At 46.7% G+C, this 26,517-nt stretch overlaps 4 protein-coding genes across 4 annotated transcripts in view; all 4 read left to right on the forward strand.

Moving 5' to 3' along the window:
- Positions 1-7,516, forward strand: part of tnikb (TRAF2 and NCK interacting kinase b) — a 40,240-nt gene extending 32,724 nt beyond the window's left edge. The window contains 5 exon segments of the mRNA XM_069706877.1: positions 459-608; positions 1,348-1,507; positions 4,589-4,728; positions 5,123-6,015; positions 6,094-7,516. Of these exon segments, the coding sequence (XP_069562978.1) occupies positions 459-608; positions 1,348-1,507; positions 4,589-4,728; positions 5,123-5,206 (534 nt within the window). The 3' untranslated portion in view covers positions 5,207-6,015; positions 6,094-7,516.
- A 3,114-nt stretch (positions 7,517-10,630) lies between these two features.
- eif5a (eukaryotic translation initiation factor 5A) lies at positions 10,631-15,031 on the forward strand. The gene is made up of 4 exons (XM_069706890.1): positions 10,631-10,940; positions 12,013-12,117; positions 13,318-13,449; positions 13,767-15,031. The coding sequence occupies exons 1-4, from the start codon at positions 10,773-10,775 to the stop codon at positions 13,830-13,832; spliced, it is 471 nt and encodes a 156-aa protein (XP_069562991.1). The 5' UTR covers positions 10,631-10,772; the 3' UTR covers positions 13,833-15,031.
- Positions 15,032-16,132: 1,101 nt separating this feature from the next.
- On the forward strand, positions 16,133-17,693 carry rpl22l1 (ribosomal protein L22-like 1). Its single transcript, XM_069706891.1, has 4 exons — positions 16,133-16,230; positions 16,962-17,072; positions 17,234-17,355; positions 17,493-17,693. Exons 1-4 carry the CDS (start codon positions 16,222-16,224, stop codon positions 17,635-17,637), a joined length of 387 nt encoding a protein of 128 aa, XP_069562992.1. The 5' UTR covers positions 16,133-16,221; the 3' UTR covers positions 17,638-17,693.
- Positions 17,694-19,643: 1,950 nt separating this feature from the next.
- slc7a14b (solute carrier family 7 member 14b) lies at positions 19,644-25,379 on the forward strand. Its single transcript, XM_069706900.1, has 10 exons — positions 19,644-19,729; positions 20,107-20,171; positions 20,431-20,553; positions 20,931-21,389; positions 21,581-21,817; positions 21,916-22,133; positions 22,829-22,975; positions 23,086-23,294; positions 23,370-24,154; positions 24,748-25,379. Exons 4-10 carry the CDS (start codon positions 21,089-21,091, stop codon positions 25,143-25,145), a joined length of 2,295 nt encoding a protein of 764 aa, XP_069563001.1. The 5' UTR covers positions 19,644-19,729; positions 20,107-20,171; positions 20,431-20,553; positions 20,931-21,088; the 3' UTR covers positions 25,146-25,379.
- The last annotated feature ends 1,138 nt before the right edge of the window (positions 25,380-26,517 follow it).

A 26,517-nucleotide genomic window follows, 5' to 3' on the forward strand; every position in this document is an offset into this window, starting at 1 on the left:
ATTAAAAATGTCGACTCTTTTGGATCCGCTCCCATTTGCCCTGTTAAACTTAACGCTTCCTGTACTTTCAAATTAAAAGCCCTCTAGTGTTTTTCAGCAGACAGAAATGCTTAATTTCTTGACAGGACCTTTATTGTGAAATTCAGGATCATGTCATGACTCCAAATGGGACGATAACACTTAAGATGAGTAATTCAGAATAACCGTTGAAGATAGCGCGGTTATGTTGGTGACTTTACATTAGAACCGTTAGAAATGAGCCACAACTTAACAAGTGTGCTCCGGTACTTCAACAAAAAGCACTTCTTTTTTTTTCTTCCCCCGTTGTAATACCACGAGTGACCACTGGGGAAAGAATAACGTAACAAGGCTAGGTGGCAGCGTCGTGCCCATCTTTTCTTAATACATCGATGGTTGGACCTCCGCCGTGTAATGGAGTCTTTCTGTCCGTCTGCCAGTCTTTCACCGACCTGCAGCATCGCCCCCAGCTGGTGGACCTGACTGTGGAGGAGGGCCAGAGGTTAAAGGTCATCTACGGCTCCAGCGTTGGCTTCCACGTCATCGATGTGGACTCTGGCAACCCGTACGACATCTACATCCCCTCACATGTAAGGCGCCTGTGAATTTTATTTTGAAGTTCAGTTTAAGTTGAGTTCAGGGTTACGGTAGCCGATGGTTACAGGTCGTGGTCAGTCTCCAGGAAATGAATGTAAATCAATGTAACGTCCTCTGAAGTGCTGAAAACATGACTGTGTGTGTGTGTGTGTGTGTGTGTGTGTGTGTGTGTGTGTGTGTGTGTGTGTGTGTGTGTGTGTGTGTGTGTGTGTGAGAGAGAGACTGCATGTTCGAATTTTAAGGTGTGTGATTTAATGAATGAAGCAGTGAGGAAATGTGACAGGAAGTAAGAGAAGTCATGAGCTCAGGAGTGAACACATGAACGAGTGAGTGACACGACCGGAAACTACGACACAAAGAGTACGAGAGTGAAAGTGTGAAAGAATTAATGAATGAATGAGTGACGGTTTAAAAGCAGAGTGAGCGAGCGAGCAGGTGAGTCAGTGTCCTCCTTTAACCCCGGTCTGCTTACAGTCAAGAGGCGGATGTGGGGACCGGAGACGGTAACCACAGCAACCGCCTCACATTGCTTTCAGCATCCGTGAATCATGCTGTGCTCGCGGTGTCTGTTTCCATGGCGATTGCGTGGCTGAGGAGCGGGAGGCCCCATTGTTGCAGCAGTTTCTCCTCTCTCAGGGTGGGGTAATGGGGGGGTTTTAGGGGGGTCCAGCAGCTCCTAACCCCCTGCCCCCACCCCCCCTCCAACCCCCTCCCCGTGTGTCGCCCCGGCAGATTCAGGGTCAGGTGACCCCGCACGCCATTGTGGTTCTGCCCAAGACGGACGGCATGGAGATGCTGCTGTGCTACGAGGACGAGGGCGTCTACGTCAACACCTACGGACGCATCACCAAAGACGTGGTGCTGCAGTGGGGCGAGATGCCCACCTCCGTCGGTACGTCAACCAATCAGCTCGCTTCTCCCCGACCCCCCTGACCTCTGACCTCTATAAGCGGTCTCAGCAGATCATCTTTCACCCTCACTATCTACCACCACCCCCTCCTCCTCCTCCGTTCAACCCAAACACTCCTACCTTCTCCCGCCTTTTTTGCTTTCAGTTGCACCTCCGTAGGAGGAGCTCCGGTCTCTCACCTGTTTCATTAACGGCTTAAAGGGATACGACAGGTTTCTGGGCTCGGCTTCGCTCCCGTTTCATCTTAAAATCCTGAAGTTTAACGGCCCTGATGGGACAGTTTAGTCAAAATAGTTTCATAAACCTTTATTCAATTTATATTTTAGTTTATTTTTACCTTTTACAAGTAAGAAAAACCAAACCTTTACAGTGATATTTACACTAATAATAAGCTCTGGATTGAAGATAAGTATTTAGTTCTTGTGTTTTTTTGCAGTGTTCTTATATGATATATATTTCATATATAAAAATACTTACAGAAGAAAGAATACTTAAACATAAATTAAATATACAGAATATTGCTAAATAATTCGGACATTTAAATATTTTATGACCTGAAGCTGCTCTCTGATTGGTTGCTTCAGATTATCCAACTTGTATTGCTTCTGTTGACGATGGCTTTTTTGCGGGAAAATCGTAGGAAGTAAAAATTGCAAAGATTTGTGAAGACAAATTTCCCCTGGAGGGATCGTTGAGTTGAGTGACAGCTCGACGACCCGAAACCTGGTGTATCTCTTTAACATTCAGTGTTGAACATCCCTCCTCCTGCAGAGCTTCACCTCCAAACCCTCACAGATGTCCTTCCTTTCCACTCGCTCCTTTTTAAAAAAAAAAAAAATTGCCTGTTTTTGCACTTTTTAAAAACGATTTTTTTTATTTTTTTTTTTAATGTGTATTTGGGGGGAAATGCTCGTGTTTATCCTCTCGTTCTATCTCGTCGTTTAAAAAATATTTCAAAAAGGAATTTCACATTCATTCCTACTTTCATCCTTGATTGCATGAATGCTCCGAAGTTAACTGAAGACGAGGTCGAAGCGGTGCATCTAAATGAATCTATTATTTATGAGTCGAACCGCATGCGTTAGAAACAGGAGTGGAGCACATCAAGGAGCACATCAAGGAGCTCTCGGATCTTACGATGCGAGTCGATCGGCGCCTCCGTGTTTTTTCCGTTCGGCCTTCGGTCTCTGATCCGCCGACGTCAGCGTTCTTTATCCCGACTGATGGAACGTGGGTTTGGCTGCTTACGTGTTACGTGTGGACATCGTCTCCTGTTGACATGTTTGTGTGTATTTTACTGTCAGACCAGAGTTTCTCACAGCCAAACCCGGGCCTCCCCCCCCTCCTCCCTTCCCTTTTCCCTCCCCCTCCCATAACATTAACAAACCTCCACTGTGACGCTTTATTCTGCACACACGCTGCGGTGACGAGCTGCTGGTCGGTCCCCGTCCTCGGCAGGAGGGGGGTCACGAAAACAAACAAAAAATATATATAGAAATATAAAAGCATCCTGGGGTTTCGAGCACCGGAAGCATCTTTGAAGTGAAGCTGCAGTGACACCGAGCGACCACCAGGAGGACGAGGTCATCGCTGAGTTGGACATAAACACACGTTTTAATGAGTGTTTGTCGAAGACGGACCTTGGAGGCCACATCTGCCTCAAAGCTATGGAGCACCACAAGGGTCAAAAATAGTGATAAAGTATTTCAGGAATTAATACATGTGTTTGTAAATTAATTATTCATATATAAACATATAGACCAATTTATAAATGAATTCATTATTTGTTGTTTTAATGGACAATAGAAAAAATAATTATAAAAATTATCTGTAAATAGTTTTACGGATTTACAGAAACAGTCAATAAGCAAAGGATTTTAAAAAATACATGAATGAAGTCATAAATAAATAAAGGAATTTAAAAATCTATTTTAAAAATGTGAGTTTAATCACAGAGCTTTTTACATCCTTGGTGGAATTTTCAATGTTTTACCACGTTTTTAAGGAAGTTGTCCTTTTAAATACCTTTAAAAAATTATTTCTCCTTTTTAAAGTGCATTTTTTAAATAGATTTTTCATTCATGTCTTTTAAAATTATGTACTTATTGAGTGTTTTATGTTGTTTTTGTAAATCCGTTTTTAATTTGAACTATTTATTGATTAATATTGTATTTGTAAATTATTTTTATAACGCCTCTTTTAATTGCCCATTAAAATACCAAATAATTAATTACTTTGTAATTTAGTAGATTAATACATTTATTTTGTAAATGTATTTTTTAATGCCTGAAATACTTCAGTCGTATTTCCGTGACGCTCGTGGCTCTCCACACGGAAACCATTTTCCATCAATCAATTTTCACCTCATTAAGTGAAGTGTTTCCAAGTTTACTTCCTGTTTTCTTCAACATATTTAGAACATAAAAGTACAAATATTTGTAGGGAAACTCCCCCGCTGTGTGACGGAGGAGGCTGGAGGTCGCTGACCCGCCTCCGCTGGTTGGGCGTTGAACGCGGTGTCATTGTTTGCATTTAGTGCCAAAATAAAAGCGCCTCCCCTCTTTTAAAAGACCAGTTTCTGGTCCGTCTTTCATCCAACACGTAGCGTCCTCGCTGTTCTCTGATTGGCTCACTCGTTGTCATGTGACGCTTTCTCGCTGAAAATGAAACTTCAGATTAAAGGCCCCCCCCACCCCCCCAAGTGAACGCTGTCAAATACCGACATCTAACCGATCCAGATTAAGAGTCCGTCCCGCTGTCCTTCATTATCCGTCCCCCCGATGGCGTCCGTCCGTCCCTCTGAAGTCGTGGTCGTTCAAATCCATCAGAAACTGCTGCAATAATCTCCCGGAGGAGAGGCGGAGGAGGTGTGACTGGCCTGGGTGTGAGACTGGTGCTGAGTCCTCTCCTGTACAATCCCCCTCCGTGTGTGTGTGTGTGTGTGTGTGTGTGTGTGTGTGTGTGTGTGTGTGTGTGTGTGTGTGTGTGTGTGTGTGTGTGTGTGTGTGTGTGTGTGTGTGTGTGTGTGTGTGTGTGTGTGTGTACCCTCTCCTGTCCCTGCAGCCTACATCCACTCCAACCAGATTATGGGCTGGGGAGAGAAGGCCATTGAGATCCGCTCCGTGGAGACGGGACACCTCGACGGAGTTTTCATGCACAAGCGAGCTCAGCGACTGAAGTTCCTGTCGGAGAGGAACGACAAGGTGAAACTTTGGGGACATATTTCCTGTTTGTTATATTCCTGTGTTTGTTCTGTGTGTCTTTGTCGTCCTTTCAAGTCCCTCTGTGGTCATTTTACATCTTGCAGTTGTCTTTGTGTCACATTTTGTCTTTTCACTCCTTGTTTTGCGTCTTATTTCACTGTTTTGTGTCTTTGTGCTCGTTGACTCTTTTTGTTTCGTGTCTTTTGCTCAGCGTATCTCGGTGCTCATTCGATTGACTGAATGATTACGAACATTTAATTCGTAGACTTGTATGCACGCAGTTTTTTTAAATTTTGCACTTGTTGTGCATCTCGGGGACATTTTGCATCTATTCACAGACGTATATTCCGTGTATATATAATTAAAGGCCGCGTGCCGCCTCGTCTCCCTGCAGGTCTTCTTCGCCTCCGTTCGCTCCGGCGGCAGCAGCCAAGTCTTCTTCATGACCCTCAACAGAAGCTCCATGATGAACTGGTAACCTTCGACCTCCTCCCACCCACAACCCTCCTCTTCCTCACGCTGAGCGCCGCCCACCGACGGGAGGGAGGGAGGACAAGGAGGACAGCGTGTGTGTGCGTGTGTGTGTGTGTGTGTGTGTGTTAATGGAGGAAAACAACAAGACGATTAAAGGAGGAGTTAAACTACAGGAGCCTCCTTGTGGAGCGATGGACGATCTGCAGACCCTGAAGGACGCCGAGCAGCCTTCGACCTTTGACCTTCGACCTCTGCACTTTACAATCCAAACTTCTCTGCTCCTTTGCTAAAGTTTATCTCAACGCACGGTCGGCGTTGACGACGTGCGTCCGCTTCAAAGTGAGACCGTCTGAAGCAGATCTGGAGTGAGATTGGACAGGGGAGACAACCTTTAAAAAAAAAACACCAGAGCCCGGCTTAGTGTGGAGAAAGAGGTCTGAAGCTGCTCGTTGTCACGACAACCGACCGGTCGACTCCTTCTGATTCGATGTTTCCTTGACCGATGTAGCAAAAAAAAACAACCCGTAAAGATAGATCCTGTCCTTCACGAAGCAGCAACACACGAGCGGAGACGAGACGAGGGGAGACAAGGGGAGACGAGCCGAGACGAGGGGAGACGAGGGGAGACGAGCCGAGACGAGGGGAGACGAGCTGACCTCGAAGGCTCGAGCAGCAGCTCACAGTGTGAACACTCACCGCTGCTGCTCAAACACCTTCTGTCTCTTCTGCCCGACAGGCAGCGAGTGTCGCCGTGGAAACGTCACTACAGATGAGTGTGTGTGTGTGTGTGTGTGTGTGTGTGTGTGTGTGTGTGTGTGTGTGTGTGTGTGTGTGTGTGTGTGTGTGTGTGTGTGTGTGTGTGTGTGTGTGTGTGTGTGTGTCTGGCAGGAGGAAGGAAGGTTGTAGATATTGTACTATTGCTGCAGCAGCAACACAATAACAACAAGTCTTCACACGGTTTCTTCTCACCAGAAGAACTCGGCAGTAGAGTTAGTCGCCCACTTCTGGGCGTTTTTTTGTTTTTTTTACTTCTCGCCACGTCATTTCTGTCCACGCCGTTCTGTGTGCACCGCTGTGTAAATACTCACGTTGATGTTAAAGGACAGACTTTGCAAAGCAGGTGAGAACACCGAAGAAGAAAAAACAAAAAAATAATAACGATCTGCTGGTTTTTGATTCTTTGTTCTTTTTCTCGTCACACCTCTGTAAATGTGTCGGATCTGTAGTCGCCCCTCAGACGGGACGTTTTTCTGAGCCGAGCGAGGACCGAGTTTGGTTTTTTTGGGTTTTTAACACCTCCGCAGCTCTTCGCTGGTTTTATTACGTTGTGCATTTTGCATGGTGACATACATGTTTTTTCTGTCGTCACTCGTTATGAATTGTAAATTTTGACGCAATACGCAGGCGGGTCTGACTGTCGAGAAACCCCGGAGCATCTTTCTCACCACGCCGAGTTGTGACGACATCGTAGCTCGGCATCGGGGCTTTTATCGAGTCAGCGGAGATTGTACACTGGAGAATTACACATTTACCATTAAAGTTGTTTTCTGTCTCTGCTCGTTCCCAGAGTAGCTCGTGAAGAGTGAGCAGGAGTTTTTTAGGACCCTTTGACGACTGTAAGTGCTGTCGCGTCATCTTTTTACTTGATCTTCTTTTATCAATCACTGATCTTAAAGGATGCGATGGGTGCAGGCGATGGCGCTTTAAGGCCGAGCTGAAGCCTTCTACATGTGCGGGATGTTCGTGCCGAGCGACACCCTGTGAATAAAGGTCAGGAGGCCACGTCCGTGTGAGAAACCATAGATTAAAAAGATATATATACTGTAAGAATTTTCGTTATGATGATATCTTACTGATCATTTTAGAGAAAGACAAAAAAATAAATGATGTTCACTTATCAAAGCTTAGTTGTCTTTCTACAGAATAGAGAACATAGCTATAAGAATTTCTAAAAAAAAAAAAAAAAAGACAATGTTTTTATTGTGGTTTTATTTGTATTTGTATTTCAATTTTTGTACGTATCAAGACTGTGAACGTAAGTACGACTGTCGGCCTTCGAGTGTGTTCGAGTGCGAGCAGGTGTGTGTGTGTGTGTGTGTGTGTGTGTGTGTGTGTGTGTGTGTGTGTGTGTGTGTGTGTGTGTGTGTGTGTGTGTGTGTGTGTGTGTGTGTGCACGCAGGTGTGCGACATGCATGTGGGCGTATGTGTTCACCTCGTCTGAATCACTGGAGTCAGTCAGAAGACAACCTCAACCTGGTAACACACATCTGTGACGTTGGGAACTCTCCAATAAATGTCCTCTCCTTGTACAGCAGCAGCAGCCGCTCCGCTCTCTTTGTTCACACCTGACCTGCACCACAGAGTCCACCTGCACCACAGAGTCCACCTGCACCACAGAGCCCACCTGCACCACAGAGTCCACCTGCACCACAGAGCCCACCTGCACCATAGAGTCCTCCTGCACCACAGAGTCCACCTGCACCACAGAGTCCTCCTGCACCACAGAGCCCACCTGCACCACAGAGCCCTCCTGCACCACAGAGCCCATGTGCACCACAGAGTCCTCCTGCACCACAGAGCCCTCCTGCACCACAGAGCCCATGTGCACCACAGAGTCCTCCTGCACCACAGAGTCCATGTGCACCATGAGCTCTCACTCACAAACACTGAAAAACATGCACAATATTAAAAATCTGCACACTTTAATAACATGAGTGCCACTGAGGAAGGTTTAGTTTCTACAGAAGCAAACTTCATAAATGCTAACATGCTCATATTCAAGGTGCTTTATGAGGCAGTCATCACATAAATATCCATTTATGCAGATTTATCATTAAAAACGAATTATTTAAAAAAAGCCTCAAAATAAATGTACATTTTCAACTGCGGCTTAAAATAAGACACTGAGAAGATGAAAGAAATGACAAAAACAGGTAGCAGGAAATAACGTTTCACAGGTGAGAAGTTTATCTTTTGATATTTTATTGTTCTGAATGTGTTTAGTTTGAAACAGTAAATCCTTCTTAAGCTTTTAATTTCACTGGTGGTTTCATTTTTAGAAGTACAAAACTATAATATTGAACTTAGTCAAATGAAGTCACGATTTTAGTTTGTGAAAAGGATGATTAAAAGCAGCTTGTCCATGTTTCGATTTCACTGAGAACAGCCGGTAATCCAGAACCATGTGACCTCAAAGTTCTGGAGGGTTCTGGTTCAGGAGCTCTGATGAATATCTTGAGCGTAAACAGTTCAGGGATTTGTGGACCAGCAGCAGGATTTTAAAGTTAATACCCTGAAAAACTGGAAGCCAGTGCAGCGATCTGAGTACTGGAGTTATATGCCGACTTTTCACAAAATTATAACCATATAAAACTATAAAACTCTAATCCTGGCAGCAGCTTTGTGGATCATCGGACCCGTCTGATCCGTCTGATCCCTGCCCTAGAAAGCTCCCAAATACAAGTTTCACTAATTTAATTACGTTTTATTTATAGTGTAAAATGACCGTGGAACTTGGTCCCAATACACTTCATAAAAAAACAAAACATACAAAAATAAACTATTAAAAACACAAGAATATGTTGAAATAAAAAGCAGAAACAAGAACAACTTCATTAAAATATCAAAACAACACAAATGTACAGCTGAGGCACACGTGGTGAGAAATAACAGTTCCAGTCAAATCAGAGGCAGTTAACACACTACGAAATACAATGAAAATAGTGCATCAGTCAGCAGGTAAATTCCTCCTGTTTGTCAAAAATAATAATAATTGAAATATATCAAACAGATGAACAACAACAACAACAACAAAGTATTGTTGTTGTTGTTGTTGTCAAGCTGTGGTGTCTCCTCTGAGTGACCCGTATGTGGGTGCTGCGGGTGGTCATGTGTGCCTCAGACCTGGCATCCCTGTCTGCCAGGCTGCCCCCCAACAGGCTGCCCCCCCACCAACCAGGCTGCCCCCCCCCCCCCCCCCACGGATGCTGCAGTAAAGTTGCCCGCGCGTGCGCACTTTCGGTCCTCTTTTTCTTGGAAGGTAAGTGTGGCATGGCGCGTGTTTCTGCCTCGGGGGGGATCCACGGAGGACTTATAACGGGCTTTAAGGGCACCGGCGGCGGACTCGGAAGGACTGAAGTCGTCGCGTTGCGGCGCGCGGAGCCGTGGAAGTAGTTATTTGACGTGTCGGGCCGGGACGCGGTCGGCGGCGGGGCGGAGGGTGTCCGTGCTACCAGGCTGAGTCGGAGGGGGACGTGCGGCCTTCGGCGGCGGCCGCTCCGCGGAGCCGCTCGGCATCCTCTCCGCTAATGTCCGCATCCGCGCTGCGCGGTCGAGATCGCCGTCGCGCTTTTGTCAACCGGCGACTTAACGTCGGCCGTCGAGCCCGACGACCAGCCGTGTCCGTCCGTCCTCGAGTCGCCGTCGACGAGCGTCAATCTGCGCGTTTTATTTGGACGCAGCTGAATGGACGGCTAGCCGCCGCTAGCGCCGCGTTAGCCCGCAGAGCGAGAGTTCGTGTCGCGGCGGCTCGGGTCGGCCTTTCTACCCGACGACATCGGAGGTGAACCGGTGGACGTCCGTCATGTTTGCTTTGAAGCCGAAACACCCAAGATAATCTGACGTGAACCCCCGTTCGGAGGCTGCGTGTCCGGCGGGGCTCCGGTGAACTCGAGGCCGGCTAACTGGTCTCAGCTCCCCGCTGTCGCGTTCAAACACCCCGTTAATCCTCCGTTATCTCCGAGGCGGAGGACAGACCCGGTGGTCGGCTCCACTCAATGTCTGCTAAGAACGATCATATATATATATATATATATTCATATATAAATATACAAACATATATATATTTATTTATATAATGGCAGACAGCAGCGGTACATGAGAAAGTGGTGCAGCCGGTCCAGCCTCGTGTCGAGCCGGATTTGTTGTCCATGCTTCCACGTCCAAAGGAGGACGGACCCTGCAGGTTTATAGAGTTTCTGTTTATTATTCAGATCCAGATCAAAATTAATCTGCTCGTGTAAATCATGCGGACTGCACCTTTTTCTGTCTTTGAGTTCTCGCGATATTTTGAGTTAAAAGTGGTGGCCCTCTCTGGGGGGCCCGGGGGAGGCTGCAGTGGTCCCGGGCCGGGCAGGGCGGATGGACTGGAGGTCAATCAATCAAAGTTTATTTATATAGCACCTGTCAGGCAGATTAGTGCTGCTCAGAGTGCTTCACAGATGAGTGACAGCCGGTAATAATACTCAAAACAGGAGAAGTGATGTTCAGAAATAAAAACAACTTGGTCAATTAGGTTTTTGTTGACAACCACAAAACATGACAACAAAAAGCCGAACATTGTTGTTTGGACCGATTTTTTAAATTATTTTTTTAGGTAGATCTCCCTGAAGGTTTTTGACATATTTAATTGCACATTGTGGTATTTAACTTGTTTCTATGGGGGATTATTTGGACAATTTAAATAAAAGGCTGTTTTCTGGGGCTTTTTAAATGCCAGAAAATGTCTTAGTGTCTTATTAAAGTGTAACGGATGTGTTGGTGTCCTCCGCAGCGTCCTGACCCATCGCACCATGGCAGATCCCGATCTTGACTTCACGACTGGCGAGTCTGGCGCCTCCGCCACCTACCCCATGCAGTGCTCCGCCCTGCGCAAGAACGGCTACGTGGTGCTGAAGGGACGTCCCTGCAAAATCGTGGAGATGTCCACCTCCAAGACCGGCAAGCACGGACACGCTAAGGTAAATTGAACCTGAATGAACCGTTACGGATCCGCAGACTCGGCAGCAATCTGATTAACGCCAGACGTGGATCCTGCAGATCCACAGTTTGCTGTGATTGCTGCTGAAGGCCCGACGGAGAACGACTCCACCTGTCTGTTATACCGGGACTATTTTAAAGTATTCCTGTCATGACCGTATTCGTCTGGTCGTCCAGGGGGTTAATTGGTCAGTTTGGGATAATTGTCTGGAACCAGCATCTGTTTTATGAATACATTTGTGCATTTAAATGTAATCAACTGATCACATGTTAAACTTTAGACCTTTATTTAGTCGTTTTAAAGACATAAACTACATAGCGTGTTTGTTTACCCTCCTTCGTCATAATGAAGGTGAATTTAGTAAACTTCACTCAAAGGAAGATGCTATTGTTTATTTTTTTTTGTTAAAGTAGATGTTTGTTTAAGAAAATATCTAAAAGAACAGGTTTTTATGGAAATACAATAATAGAAACTCAGTGAATCTAAAGTTTATCGCAACAACATATTTTCTGGTTGTTTTCTGATCTTAAAAAAAAAGCTCTTAAAATCAGTCGAATGTTTTTAGTTTGACATCTTTGGAGTTTAAAGTTCTGTTTAAAATGCTTTAAGTTCACCATCAAAAGTCTTAAATGGAGTTTGAGAGGTGAAGAAAACGTGTCGCCTGGCGGAGAGCCTTCGGCTGCTCGTCTCGGGCTCTCAGGTTTCAGACCGGGCCGATCCGAGCTGCCGGAGGTGTTGCTTTACGAACGCACAGTCCAACTTATCGCCCTCTGAACAGCAGGCTGCCTCCCACGTGCTCCTTGACCTCGTGCACAATATTAAAAAAAACCCAGTAAAATGAAGGTTCGGGTGGTCTGAAAGGTTTCACCGCTTTTCTTTTTTTTTTTAAACACTTAAAATGTGTTGTAGGAGTCTTATTGGTTTCTAATTACTCTTTAATATTAAAATGAACAGTTTAAGGAGGTGGTTTGTTCTGCCATCAGTTTCCTTTTAGTTTGTTGTTCTTATTTATTTTATTTTGTTTTTGTATTAAACCGACTGTCCTCCTGCAGGTTAACATGGTTGGTATCGACATCTTTACCAACAAGAAGTTTGAAGACATGTGCCCCTCCACCCACAACATGGATGTTCCCTCCATCAAGAGGATAGACTATCAGGTACCCGAACATCTCCCGAGCTTTCTGCCACACCAAGCGTCGGCGCAGTTAAAACCTACGAGACTCCGTCACGTTTATTCTCGGGAGAATTAAAGTCGAGCTCTCCGAGGTGACAGAACCAGGACAACGTCTCGGGTTTGTTTCCAGTTATTTCCTCCAAATGATGAGTGGCAGTAGCTGGAAACGTTCGGTGGGTTTTTAGTCACGTTATATCGTCGCAGTAGAAAGTTTAGATCTGGGTTTTTTTTATGGTCCAGAAAATGTTTGGAATTAAAAAAAACTACTGAACGCAGCACATTTTCCTCTAAAGGTCAAAATCTTACAGTAACAGCAAAAACATTTCTGTTGTAAATTGTCTAATATTGGATTTGGACTGAATGCTGTGCAGCTAATTTGCAGCCAAACACGCAGCGATAAAATGGAAAATCATGACTTTAAAGGAGCAGGAACGAGCAAATCTTTGATCTTTTATTTTGAAAAGTGACTGAAGTTGCTGAATAATTTACTGAAATCACGTCCTGTTGTCGGTCTCGTAACGACATACTGACATCATGCATGCAGAAATCTGTCACAGCAGAAAACTCCTGCATCAAATCACCAAAGAGAATAAAATCAACTAATAGCAACGAGCATCTTTCAGCCTCCGTTTTTTTAGTTTTGGCTGCAAATAAAACTCTTCGTCTGTTTCAAGATTAAAATCTCAGAAGCAGCTTCGGATCTGTTTGCTGGAGCGATAACCAAAATACTCCTTGCAAGGATTTCTGGGTAGGATGGAGAAAACTGGCTCTTAATTTGATTTTGGATTATTTGCTGAAGAACATTTTTATGCAAAAAAAAAGAAGCAGATTTTGTGTTTTTATGATATAAACTGAAAATCTTTTGCGGGTTTGAAACCTGGAAACTTTCATGGACGTTGTTTGTTCTTTTCTGACTCTTTAATTCATAAAATAACAAGCAGACTCGTCAATAATCTTTGGTGCTGCAGCGGCGTCGGTTTCCGTTGTTGTTGTTGTTGTTGTTTATGTATCTACAGTCAGTCAAACGTGTTGTTTACCTCACGGCGATGCAGAAATAAACAAACGTTGTCGTTTCTAGATGCTGGTCCCGGTGTGAGCGCCTGATTGGTGTAAACGTGTTGTCACGGAGACCGATGGGAGCGTTTAGAAAACAGACTGAACGTGTTCCTCTTAACTTCCCTAGCTGGTTAACATCAACGAAAGCTACATGTCCTTGATGAGCGACAACGGCGAGATCAGAGAGGACCTGCGCGTCCCCGAAAACGACGTCGGCAAGGAAATCGAGACGAAGTTCGAGGCCGGCGACGAATTCATGGTGAGTCTTAAAAATCCTTCCCTGTTGCAAACATTTTGATTCACAGTCGCCAGAAACGGGAACATTATGGGACATTAAATGAAATCAGATGTTAGTTTTCTGTGGCAGCAGACGAGGACGCAAAGTCCCGAATCGGAGCGGAGACTCGTCCCTGTTGTGTGTGTGTGTGTGTGTGTGTGTGTGTGTGTGTGTGTGTGTGTGTGTGTGTGTGTGTGTGTGTGTGTGTGTGTGTGTGTGTGTGTGTGTGTGTGTGTGTGTGTGTGTGTGTGTGTGTGTGTGTGTGTGTGTGTGTGTGTGTGTGTGAACTCTCCCTGCAGGTCACCGTGATTTCTGCCATGGGGGAGGAATGTGCTGTCGCCACCAAGGTCCTGGCCGGCAAATAGGAAGACGGGACTTTGCTGCCCGGGCAACAAGCACCACCCACAACCAGTCTCTTGCATTCTCATTGGTTCTGTCACCAAAGCGTCGGCCTTCACAGACAACCTCAATCAATTCTCCTGTGATTTTCTCACATCATTGCTCTTTTTTTTTTCCTCTCCTCTCTGCTCCTCTCCTCTCTGCTCCTCCTTGCTCCTCCCCACCTCTCTCTCTCTCTCCTCCTCCTCCTCCTCTTTCGGTTTCTCTCTTCCGTTGCCGTGGGAATGTTCCACCGCAGCTCGCTGCGTGGTCCTCTGCCTGATCACTGAGGTTTTGTTTGGTAACAATCTACTTTATATAAAAACAACTTCAAAAAAATCACCCATCCCGATCAGTTGCTCATTCCTGCTTTATTTTTGTTTAATTATATTTTATTTTTTTTGCCTTCAACATGTCGGTTTTCTGCCACTCACATTCCTGAATGTTGAAACAACAAACGGGATTCCGCTTTTGTATGATTATTTTTTTATATTCTTTAGATTGAATAAAGCAGGTGTAACAGCCTTGTAGAGGGGGGGTGGGGGGTTTCCCCTGTAGATCCTGAATCCTGGTTTAGGTCGTCCCTGTAGCAGCCGTACCGTCCCAGCATGGACGAGGTCCCTTCTTCCACCCGGCGGCCGGGATCGGTGGCGGCGAGAACTTGTGAGCACTTGAGGTCCACGTCGGCGTGTCGAAGCTGTAAAACCAAGAAAAGAGAACCGGCTTGTTTTTTAGTTTTTTTCTCCCTTAAAAGAAGAGCAGAAACAAACTTCAGTGATTTTACCCTCGTGATCAGTCTCTCTTTGTCTGTGTTGAAGTTTGATGGGCGTGAAGGTCGCGTGCGCTCGCACCTCTTCGCCCGCTGGGGCCTCATACCCCCCTCCTCCCCCCCTCCCTATCTCCCCCCTCCGGCCCCCTCCCCCTCCCTCCCCCCAAAACGACAACAAAAAAAATACAAAAGGGAGTGTTCGGTTTTGTTTCCAGAGGCGTGAGTGTGTGGCGGTTGTGGGCCTCCAAAATGTTGGGAGGCGGTTTGCAGTGAGGTGTGTTTTCTTTTTTCGAGGGACTCGATCGGTTTGGGGAGGGTGGTAGAGTTGCAAAAACATTTTTTGTTCACTCGAGGCCTTTGTCACCTGACTGGAGATGGCAAAATAAAACGATGAAACTAATGGACAAAAACTGCAAACGACGTCTGGTTTTCTGTCTCTAGAATAATTCTATCCTGGTTTTATTTGGTCGTTTTTCACTGATAAACTTTCAGCCTTTTCTGTCCTTTTTTTTTTAAAGCTCTTAAATCCTTTCAAAAATCTTGGTTTTGACTCTGAACTTGGCCGTCTCTGCTGCTGACTGTGGCTTTAATCTTAATTTTCATGCTGCGGTTGGTTGGAAGCTGCGATTCAACAAAAACAGGCGAAGATGTAAAACGAAACTAAAAGAAGTCTGCTTCACGTTTAATTTCAGACATTTATTGTCTGGAGGAATTTTTGGATGCTGGTTGACGGGACCCCTCGACAGAAGACGCAAAACATGTACGTGGTTTAATATCTTGAGTTTTGTTAATAATGCTCGTCCACGGTGACCTCTGACCTTTTGGTGCTTGTTAACTTGCCGTCCAGGATCAGAAGGGAAAACAACAAAAGGGGGTTTCAGATTTCTACAATGTTTAGTATGTAGCATGTGCTGACGCAGAAAAAGTTAAAAAAACAACAGATAAATGCTCATAACTTTTTTTTTTCAGATCCTCAGGAGGTGCAAAGTGAATTCAACAGAAAATAATCTATAAATAAAGTTTAGTCTGGACTGATGAACCCATCTGATGAGGCTTTAGGTATTAACTTTTATTTCTATAGGATCTTTTAGATGTCACAGAATCACTAATAACGGAGCCCGTTTAGAGACACTAAACCTGTCTGGGAGTAATCGTTAAAAGGATAAATGCAACATGGAGGTGAATTATGGGGTTTAAGAATGAGCTGAAATATAAAAAAAAAAATCACACACAACTATTTCTCCCATCACACATCAGACCAGCTGTTGTTTGAGTGTGTTTGTGTAGGTTATCAATGTTTGACCAGACTCAGCAGGTTTATGATGGGTGTATTTGGGCTGGTTGACCTTTGGACTTGTCTCTCACAGCTGTTCTCTTCTGTCTTCGGGCTCTCAGCGTACAAATCTGGATCTAACTGTCGGTCTCTCGTGTTAAACGCCTAAAGTTAACATTTGAACAGTTAACAGGAGCTCTGTAGTGCCGTTTTCCCAGATTAGTCTGTTTATTTTTGCTTTTTAGACTGCGTTTACCATATTTGGTAAGGGTGTTCCAGGCACGACGTCACTGCTGCGTCACATCCGGCTCTTCCTTTCCCTTCCGATCTCAACATGGCGCCGGTGAGTTCAACTGTCTCCTCCTGGATTTACTCAGTTTCACGTTAAAGCCTCTTTTGTCTTTGTCTTTTTCTTTCTCGAACCACCTCGTCTACTAAAGAAAGTACATTAGTATTCTTGCAGCTCCACGTTTCAAACGTTAACTGTTTTTATGAAGGAGGAAGCCGATAAGCTATCAGAGTTAGCATTAGCTCGTCGTCTTCCTGCACGTGTCCCATTCATGTTTCCGTCACCGACCAGACTCCAGAGGAATAAGGGCTGCTTGTTCCACGGCGGTAGTTTTCCTGCCTTTGTGGGTTTCTTGTCCGTCTCCGTGTAGATCAGAATCCGTTCGTTGATTCGGCGGAATGTGGAGCAGCTAATGTGTGCTAGCACCAAGCTATTCCCATCAGGAGAGGAGCTAACGGCAGCTAGCACGTCCAGCCTCATTAAAACTGACAAACACATTATGGAGTTAAAACTAATGACGTCATTCTTCATAAGTTGTCATATTTTCATTTAGTTGAACTAAATAACGAGAAATGTCATAAAATCGATGGTTTCCAGTTGAGCTGCATTGATTAGTTTATTAATCGATTAGTTGGCTGCAATTCTGATGATCGATTGATCATTTTGAGTCAGGATGTGAATATTTAAATCATGATCTGTAAATGTGACCATTAAACCGTAAACCCTTCAGATGAGAGGTGTTTTATTGCTGTGCGGTGACACTGCAGGTGTTTTTGATCCCACAGCTCAAACAGAAGAGGCCGACCGGCAGGAAGTCCAAAAAAGGAGCTGCGTGGAAGTTCACGTTGGACCTCACCCACCCGGTGGAGGACGGGATCCTGGACTCTGCAAACTTTGTAAGTCTTTCCTGCAGCTGTTCCGTCTTGTATCGACCATGAGGAGATTATTAAAGGGTTGATGTACTGGTGCTGACCCGGGGTCCGGACTAGGGCGCCCTTCCCTAGCTCCACAGTTACTAGGGTTCTCTTCCCTAGTGTCACTATGCTCTGTCCAATAGGAAATCTTCCTCAAGGAGAGGATAAAGGTCAACGGGAAGACGGGCAACCTGGGTAACGTCGTCCAGGTCGGCCGCATGAAGAACAAGATCAACGTCACGTCAGAGAAACAGTTCTCCAAAAGGTGAGGCGACACGCAGTTACAGATTTCTACCAGGAATAATACATATATATACACACATACATACACATATACAGATATACACATATACGGACTGTTGGAAATTCTTGGCCCGAACACCTGCCGTCTGTGTCCACCAGGTATCTGAAGTACCTGACGAAGAAGTACCTGAAGAAGAACAACCTGCGTGACTGGCTGAGAGTGGTGGCGTCCGACAAGGAGACGTACGAGCTGCGTTACTTCCAGATCAGTCAGGACGACGAAGAGTCCGAGGCAGACGAGTAGAGAGCTGCCAGCTGATGTCTGAGTGTGTCAGCGGGAGAATAAATGTGGAGAAACGACTCGTCTGTTGGCCGTTTTTAATTTCACAAAATGCCACCAGGTGGTGCATCAAGGCAGCGTGTTGAGTTCATGAACAGCATCAGTCAGAGGACATCAAATATAGAAAAAGATGATGAGAGGAAATTTAAAACGGCTACAAAAAAAAAAGATATAGCCTGACTTTTTGAAGATATGTGGCACAACTAACAAAGAGTCTATAAACTACAGAAAAGATGTTAAAAAATCTACTAAACAATTTACAGACACGAAAATTAGAAGAACTCAGAAAAACACAAATCAACCACGAAGGTGTGAAAAATCCACCAGAGATTTAAAACTGCAAGAAAAAGATGCAAAGTTGCCACAAAGCAACATAAAAAACCAGCGATGTGAAGTTCAGACCCAGAATGACCTTAAAGATGCAAAACAACAACTAGAGGCACAAAATGAAAGCAGCACTTCAGACATAAAACCAGTGAAGATGCTCAATGATGCAGAGACACAAAACAACCACAAAGATGCAAACAGACTAAACTGAATATAAAAGAAAAGACACAAAATGATATCAGAAAAAAAAACCGGATACAAAATTGCTACAAAGATTCAAAACTGCTTAAAAAAGCTTTAAAACGTCAAATTTAAAGACGTAAAAAGAGCAGAACGAGATTTTAAAAGAGGAAAACGACCTCAACGAACCGCAGCCACGTTGTTTGCAGTCAGTTTGCGTCTCCAGTTTGTATCTTCCTCCTGAAAGGAAGGATGAGGAGTCTTTTACATGTCTGTGCCCAGAGGCCTGTTACCTCACTGGAGCAAAGCATCATGGGAGATTTGCAGTCGTCCACGCTAAGAGAACAGATAATAGGTGATGTGTGGGTGTTCCTGTTTCTATTGTAGAATTAGATTTATTGTTTATTAGGTTTGTGCTGGCAGGATGAAGGCGACACCACCACCTGCAAAAAAAAAAGATAAAAGAAAAGAAATCCTTGATTCCCTGGAACAGAGAAGGATGTTTTGCTTCTCTCCGTCATCTGGTGCGTATGAAGCACGTCGCCTCAGGAATGCGTCCACTTTCCACCGGAGATGTCTCGCTGTCTTCATACGAGGATTCAGGCAGTTTACTGAGTTTTTATTACACACAGAAGTCTCAGATAGTCAAAGAAACAAGGAGGGGAAAGAGGAAGGTGGATGAAGTTTCATTGAAGGAGTTTTGTTGGTTAAAAACTGAAGTAGCAGAATAATCAACTCTGGTTCATTGTTTGTTCCCAAAATCTAACGAGACTGTTCGCAGCGTCCTGAACTCCTGCAGGCGACTGGAATAAACTCCACGCATCAAAACAAGCTTCTGCAGCCGGGACGTCCACAGCGTCGTCATCGGTCCTGAAGGTGTGAAGAGGTCCGGCTGAGTTTCTCCAAACTTTCAGACCGTCATGTAACCGTGTGTCTGTAATCCGACGCTGTGCATCAGATTACCTCCAGATTACAACGACTGGTGCATCATCCCGTGCATGCAGATACCAGCCGGCTCGGCTCGGCTCGGCTCGGCCCGGCTCGGCTCGGCCTGAAAGAGACACAAAGTATTGTTTGGATTTAGTTTATTTAGTCTTTTTTGCTTCCCTTTGTAGTTTTGCATCCGTTTTATTAGTTTTACATCTCTTTGCAGTCATTTTGCATCTTTCAAGTCGTTTTGTGTCTTTGTGGTTGTTTTGTGTCTTTGTAGTTGCTGTGTGTATCTTTGTCCTTCTTTTGCCTCACCAAAGTTTAACAACCACTTTATACAACTCGCAGCATCTGGGCCTCTGGAGCGGGGCCTCTGGAGCGGGGCCTCCTTGGCCCGTTCTGCTGATCTATTCGTCACTACGACACTCGGTTGGTGCTAGATCGGATCAGCCGGGGGGACGCGCTCTCCAAACTCTACAGTCCCGTCATTGGTTGTGAAGCGTCGGCTGCTGTGATTGGTTGTTTCACTGTCGATCAAGTGGTCTCTAACATTAATCTTTGCCTCAACACTCCAACAGAAGAAGACGACGATGCAGTCAAAAGCTCTGGTAAAAAGCTCGTAAGTGGGATGTTGAGTTTTTGTTTTTGTTTGTCAAACTAATGACATATTTTCTTTCTAATAAACTAAATCAATCCGGTGGACAATGAGGTTTACTTCAGCCTAAAAACTCAGATAAATCTCCTGCAGCTTTTGAAGACAGAGATATTTTTACACACACACACCTGGTCAGTTCCCAGCTCTGCACACACACACACACACACACACACACACACACTTTCACAGCAGCTGCCCCGTCGTCCCTCTGAATGAAAGAAGACAGTTTTGTGGACACGCCCCTGCTCGCTCTCAGGTGCTGAATATTTCATGGTCCTGGTCTCGTGGTCGGGTCTGAATGATTCAACGCCGCCGTCTCCTCTCGTCAACATTTCCTGCAGCTCTGCCGAGGACGGGGACTCGAACAAATGCCCCCCGCTCTGCCTCAGGAGGGGAAACGCAGCCGGTGAGTGTTACCTGCGTGCTCAGGTGTGCGTCTTTACACTGCATGTTTGGTGTTTTCATCTGTTTGTTCTGTCGGCTCTGTTCGCTCTCCTCAATCCAACCTGCTGATGTTGGTTGACTTCAGTTCAGGTGTTTATCGAACTCGTCAGTTCGAGTCTGAAGCCGAAGTTTTAAATGTGTAGAAGTTGGGTCCGTTTTGGCGTCAACAGTCGAACCTTTCCGTTGTGAAAGTTGATCCTTGGTCCTCATTAATGTTTCAGAGAGGGAGTCTCGCTCTAGTGGGTGAGGAGAACAGCTGACGGTATCTCATCTTCACCTGCTGCCTCTCATCTTCAGCACAGAAGGATCACCGAGCGGACGCACCAAGGCTCAGAAAGTTGGAGGTGACTGTTAACATTTCTTGTTGGAAAACTTGACCACAAAGAGATAAAACCAGAAGAGACACCCACAGACAAAAAGCAACATCAGCACAGAGACTCAAGACAACTTCAAATACTCAGAACAGCAACAAAGGGACTTAAAACGACCAGAAAGAGACAGAAAACAGCCTCAAAGACTTAAAACAACAGCAAAGAGACACAAAACGACCAAAGAGACAAGAAACCACCTCCTGGAAAAATGACCCCAGAAAGATATATGATCACAAAAAGACTGGAAATCTCTTCAAAGACTCAAAATGAGCACAAACGACGCAGCTGCTCTCCCAAACGTACGTTCCTCCTCCTCACAATCCCAACATGTCTTCCTCGTCTTTTCACAGCGTCTCCGCTTTCCGTTTGGAGTTTTGTTTGGTGAGAAAAACCCGAGACGGTAGGTTCGAGGAGTCTCGGGATGAAGGCGAAGGAATGACGGCAGAAAGGTAGACGGAGCGAGTAACACATCGACATCGGCAGGCAACGAGCAGGTGGGCGTGGAGAGATGGCGGCGTGGCTGGGCCGGCTGGCGCCGGGCGACGCCTGGTTCAACATGTACTCCCGCCTGCTGCGGACCAAACCGATGGGCTCCATGGCTCCCGGCTCGGACGACCTCACCGAGCTGGCGGAGGGCTCTGCGGTCGGGCTGGCCAAGGTGCTGACCACCGTGGACCTGGTGTCGCTCGGGGTGGGCAGCTGCGTCGGCACGGGGATGTATGTGGTCGCCGGGCTGGTTGCCAAGGCGATGGCGGGGCCGGGGGTCATCCTGTCCTTCATCATTGCAGCGTTGGCGTCCATATTGTCGGGTGAGAGGACGAGAGATGACCGAACTAATGGTTTTGTCATTGCTGATGTTTTAAAGTTACTTCAACTTTTGGGCTTCCAGGTTGTTAGGAAACCTTTTACTGGCTCTTAAAAGTCGTTCGAGGCTCATCCAAGTCAAGAAGTTTGCCCGTACACGCCTTCACGTGTACATGTGTGTGTGTTCTCCTCGAAGGTGTGTGTTACGCAGAGTTCGGCGTCCGCGTCCCTAAAACGACCGGCTCGGCCTACACCTACAGCTACGTGACGGTCGGGGAGTTCGTGGCGTTTTTCATCGGCTGGAACTTGATCCTGGAGTACCTGATCGGCACGGCGGCGGGGGCGTCGGCTCTCAGCAGCATGTTCGACTCGCTGGCCAATCACAGCATCAGTAACTACATGATAACGCACCTGGGCACGCTCAGAGGACTCGGTCAGTGTCGGCCAAAGTGTGACGCTCCGTGACGTTTGCGTGTCGTCATATATCTGTTCGTCTGGTCTCTTCTTTGCATCGTATTGTTTTTGTCTCAGGAAAGGGCGAGGACACGTACCCCGACCTGCTGGCCCTCTTCATCGCCCTGCTGGTCACAGTCGTCATCGCTCTCGGTGTGCGTAACTCGGTGGGCTTCAACAACATCCTGAACGTGGTCAACCTGGTGGTCTGGATCTTCATGATCATCGCCGGACTCTTCTTCCTCTCCGCCAGCAACTGGGAGGGCGGCGAGTTCCTGCCGTACGGCTGGTCAGGGGTGAGATACTGAAACGCTGTCGTTAAGACCTCCGCCAACAACTTTACTCTGAACAACTCCGATTTCGACGTGAGAAAGAGTTGATTTTAGGTTCATGATTTTCCATTTAACTCTCTTATCTGGAGTTGGGTTGTGGTGACGTCCCTGTAGCCAGCAACATTTTTCAACTTTTCTTGAGGGATCCTGAAGTGTTCCCAGACCAGATGAGATGTATGACCTCCAATGGAGGGCGTCCAGGAGGATCCTGATCAGACGCTCCAACCTCAACTGGCTCCTTTCAAAGCGAAGGAGCAGCAGTTCGACTCCTGAACGATCTCTGAGGCTCAGCCCTGCAAAGGAAACTCATTTCGCCCACTTGTATCTGCGGTCTCATTCATTCGCTCGTTACCTAAAGCAAGCTGACGACCACAGATGACGCCTTTGAACTTCACTGCCATCCCCTGGGTTTTAGGATGTGTGGCATATAGTAAGCCCAAATGTTCTATTTCGCAATATTAATGAAAGAGGAAAAGAATCGGCCCCGGGATTCAGATCCACTCCAAAATATTGTAGCTTCTGTCTTGGCCCGTGTCGCACTCTCCCACCAATTTTCATAATAACCGGGTCGGTAGTTTTTCCGTAATCCTGCTGAGAAACAACCAAACAAAAATCACGATTAAAAAAAATACACCGTAAGACTTGTTGTTCCTGTTCAGGTGATGAAAGGTGCAGCGACCTGTTTCTACGCCTTCATCGGCTTCGACATCATCGCGACGACGGGAGAGGAGGCGAAGAACCCCAACACCTCCATCCCTTACGCCATCACCGCCTCGCTGGTCACCTGCCTCACCGCCTACGTGTCGGTCAGTACAAGAACGAAATCTCCTCCCTGAACAGACACCTCGGACTTCGAAGGCCTCCTCTGAATATTCTCATATTTAAGCTTTCTGAATGTTGGGATCCCCTCGGACAGGTGAGCGTGATCCTGACCCTCATGGTTCCCTACAACCTGATTGACGGCTCCGCCCCCCTCATGGAGATGTTCGCCGTGCACGGCTTCGTTTGGGGGAAGTACACCGTGGCTGTCGGCTCTATAGCCGGACTCACCGTGTCCCTGCTGGGCTCCCTGTTCCCGATGCCCCGGGTCATCTACGCCATGTCCCGGGACGGACTGCTGTTCAGGTGAGGAGATGCACGCAGGCGGGAGAAAAGAGCTTTAAGAAGGAGCAACTTGTTTTTTTGTGTCTGCATTCGAAGGTTCCTGTCTCACGTGTCCGCGCTCACACACACTCCGGCGGTGGCGTGCGTGGTGTCGGGGAGCCTGGCGGCCGTCCTCGCCCTGCTGGTGAGCCTCCGGGACCTGATCGAGATGATGTCCATCGGCACCCTGCTGGCTTACACTCTGGTCAGCGTGTGCGTGCTCTTACTGCGCTACCAGCCCGACGAACACGTCGACCTGCCCCAGTGTAACTCCGGGGAGGACGGGGACGGGCCGAAGCACCGGGACGACGGACCTGTCTCGACCAAAGATGACCGCGTCCTGATCGGAGGCTCGGACTACGACGGGTCGTCTTCTTACCACGCCGGCGGGACCGAGGGGGAAGGAGACGGCTCTGACTTCCACACGGGCCACGCCTCCCTGCTGAAAAGGCTCCTGGGAGGTCATTACTACACCCTGCGACTGCGGCTGGGAATGCCCGATGCGTCGGCACGGCCCACCCCAGCCACCGGCCGCATGGTGACCAGATGCACCCTCCTCTTCTTCCTCACGTCCTTCTTCCTCTGGTCCACCGTCATATTTGGCGTCGAGCAGGGCTCGGGGGCCGGGGCGGTGTTTTCAGGCCTCGTGGCCACCGCGATGGCCGGCTCCCTGGTGAAGCTTCTGATCACGATCATACAGCAGCCGGAGAGCACACGCCGCCTGCCCTACATGGCGCCGTGCGTGCCCTTCGTCCCTGCGGCGGCCATATTGGTCAACAGCTACCTGATGCTGAAACTGTCTCCACTCACCTGGGCCAGGTTCACCATCTGGTGCTTCATAGGTGAGTTCTTCATTTTACAGCTCAATAAGTAACGATGCACGACAACGGTGTTATAAAAATAAATTGGATATATATTTTTTATATGTTTATATTATAAAGAGTAATTGATTACGAGGAGGAAACTTTTAATCCGTGGTTAGTTAGTTAGTTAGTTAGTTAGTTAGTTAGTGAATACTTTAACAGAAGCTTCGGATGTAGTCGAGTTGGTCACAAACAGGTCACAGAGTCTGTTTTGGTTGATTGAGGAGGAGCAGGACAAGATCTTCATCGCTGGATGATGATGAAGAACGAGCAAAATGCCAATTTATCGAAAAACACTTCAACTGAAGCAGAAACTATAAATATTAAGGTCGATTATTAAATAAATCTGGGTTCAGTTACTTTGATTTAAAAGCCAGCATTTTCTACTTATTTCCAACCTTTGAACACTTCTCATAGTTGATTTATTTCTACAAAGGAACCAGCTGATTTTAAGATTTCTTGTCAAGTAAAATGATGCATTGCACGGACCGATCATTTAACCGGTATGAAGTGGTTCTGTGTTTTTTTTCCTGCCGTCCCGCTCTGAGTTTTCACGGCGTGTCCGTCCGCAGGTCTGCTGATCTACGGTTGTTACGGAGTCTGGCACAGCACGCTGGAGCTGGACGCCCGCCAGCAGCAGGCGCACGCCAGCTCCTACCGTCGCTACGACGACCACCTGGACGACACCTTCTCCCCGGACGACGACCTTTACCCCCAGGAGCAGGACGACATGCCCTACCAGGGCTGGTCTGCCCCGGAGGAGAGGGGACACAACTACCAACAGCAGGACCAGGACCAACAGCGGGACCAGGACCAACAGCGGGACCAGGACCGGGACGGAGAGCGGCCGTATGAGGACAACGGTGACCAGTACGGATACCAGTCTGGGTCGGCAGGCCAGAACACCGGCAGAGGCAGCAGGTCCCAGGGAAAGACCAATAACGCGTTTGACGATGAAGAGGAGGACTGAAGACGTGTTCCTCCGTCCTCCGAAACGGAAAATAGTGAATAAAACTTTAAAGCTTTTTAAAAATCAAACAAAGTCATACATCAACAAGAATTCCCCGTTGAACGCATCTCTTGGTCTGGATAGAAGAAGGAGGAGACGACGGTCAGAAGCTCCAGTAAAGTCCGGTGACCGTCTTCATTCGTAGGAAACACAAACAACCCTACCGGGACGGTAACCTTTGAGCAACATCTGCCTGCAGCCACTCCACGCTGGAGATCTTACGTGTCCCGTAGCTTCGGTTGGATGAACCTACTTTGAGGCTTCATGGTTAATAACTCAGATCTGAAGTGCGCAGAAGTGTAAACAAACCACATTTTTTTTCGTGAGAGGTGCGATCTAAAAGTTCCGTCTGTTCCCGTTGAACGCAGCGCAGCGATGCACCCCGAGCAGCAGGAAGCAGTGACCTTCATCAGGAAGTATTCAGAGTTCAACATCATCACTGAGTTCCTCACGATAACGTGACCGCTGGTACGAGAACATCGGTGACGTCACCATGGAAACCTGAAACTGGAGCAGAGAAACAGCAGATTTTTGGGGGAACAAAGTCTTCAACACGTCTGCTAACAGCCGAGTGTTCCTGAGCCCGTGCAGTGATTTCCACTGATTCCTCTTCTCCGCTGTGAGCGGTCGTGTTGGAGAACCCTGTTGCCACGGCGCCACAGTTCAGGTGGTTCACAGTGAATGTTTTCCCCTCAGACGCCTCAGAAGGTTCCCAGTGGAACTCTGTGTTGACAGTCTGAATCTGGGGGACGAATTCACGGTGACACAAAGAAAACCCACCTGGTGTCTCCTGACCTGATGCCTTCTTCTTCAGTCTTGGACGGTGAAGCTCCGCCCCCTTCTTGAAACGTGATGTCATCAGAAACACCTCGCCCGGCTCGTTGCTTCACCGCCGGAGACTTTCTGAAACATTTCAAGGGTCTCTGTTGATGATTTACAGAGTTTGACACCAAAATCTGATGTTTCTCTGCTCCAGTTTCAGGTTTCCATGGTGACATCACTGATGTTCACGTACCGGCGGTCACGTTGACATGTTGAACTCAGTGATGATGTTGATCATGATATTTCCTCATGAAGGTTGTTGCTTCCTGCTCCTCCGTGAACATCACATGCTCACATTTTCTTTTGCAGATTAAGGTCAGTGAACGCCACAGGCTGGTTTTATTTTTCGTTTGCTTTTGTTGGCGTGCTTTCTTTAGTCTTTACTCACTTTGTTTATTTTCTTCTGTGTGAGTGAATGTTATTATTCAGATTCTGCAGCAGCAAAGTGTGTTAATGGGTGTGAATGAGAATTAGTCCGCAGGAATAAATGTCTCGTTTTGAGTGAAAAAAT

This window comes from Brachyistius frenatus, unplaced genomic scaffold (assembly GCF_029030835.1).
Source record: "Brachyistius frenatus isolate BFR_SWC_R1_liver_20210118 unplaced genomic scaffold, ASM2903083v1 Contig_65, whole genome shotgun sequence".
NCBI classification, from domain to species: domain Eukaryota; kingdom Metazoa; phylum Chordata; class Actinopteri; family Embiotocidae; genus Brachyistius; species Brachyistius frenatus.

What these genes read in the sequence shown, in the direction of transcription:
- eif5a (XM_069706890.1), top strand. Translation starts at nt 10,773, where the DNA reads ATGGCAGATCCCGATCTTGACTTCACGACTGGCGAGTCTGGCGCCTCC. An exon ending in GCAAGCACGGACACGCTAAG is followed by an intron (nt 10,941 to 12,012) that starts GTAAATTGAACC and finishes GTCCTCCTGCAG; the next exon opens with GTTAACATGGTTGGTATCGA. An exon ending in TCAAGAGGATAGACTATCAG is followed by an intron (nt 12,118 to 13,317) that starts GTACCCGAACAT and finishes TAACTTCCCTAG; the next exon opens with CTGGTTAACATCAACGAAAG.
- rpl22l1 (XM_069706891.1), top strand. An exon ending in TCCTGGACTCTGCAAACTTT is followed by an intron (nt 17,073 to 17,233) that starts GTAAGTCTTTCC and finishes TCTGTCCAATAG; the next exon opens with GAAATCTTCCTCAAGGAGAG. An exon ending in GAGAAACAGTTCTCCAAAAG is followed by an intron (nt 17,356 to 17,492) that starts GTGAGGCGACAC and finishes TGTGTCCACCAG; the next exon opens with GTATCTGAAGTACCTGACGA.
- slc7a14b (XM_069706900.1), top strand. Translation starts at nt 21,089, where the DNA reads ATGGCGGCGTGGCTGGGCCGGCTGGCGCCGGGCGACGCCTGGTTCAAC. An exon ending in GGGCACGCTCAGAGGACTCG is followed by an intron (nt 21,818 to 21,915) that starts GTCAGTGTCGGC and finishes TTTTTGTCTCAG; the next exon opens with GAAAGGGCGAGGACACGTAC. An exon ending in CGGGACGGACTGCTGTTCAG is followed by an intron (nt 23,295 to 23,369) that starts GTGAGGAGATGC and finishes CTGCATTCGAAG; the next exon opens with GTTCCTGTCTCACGTGTCCG.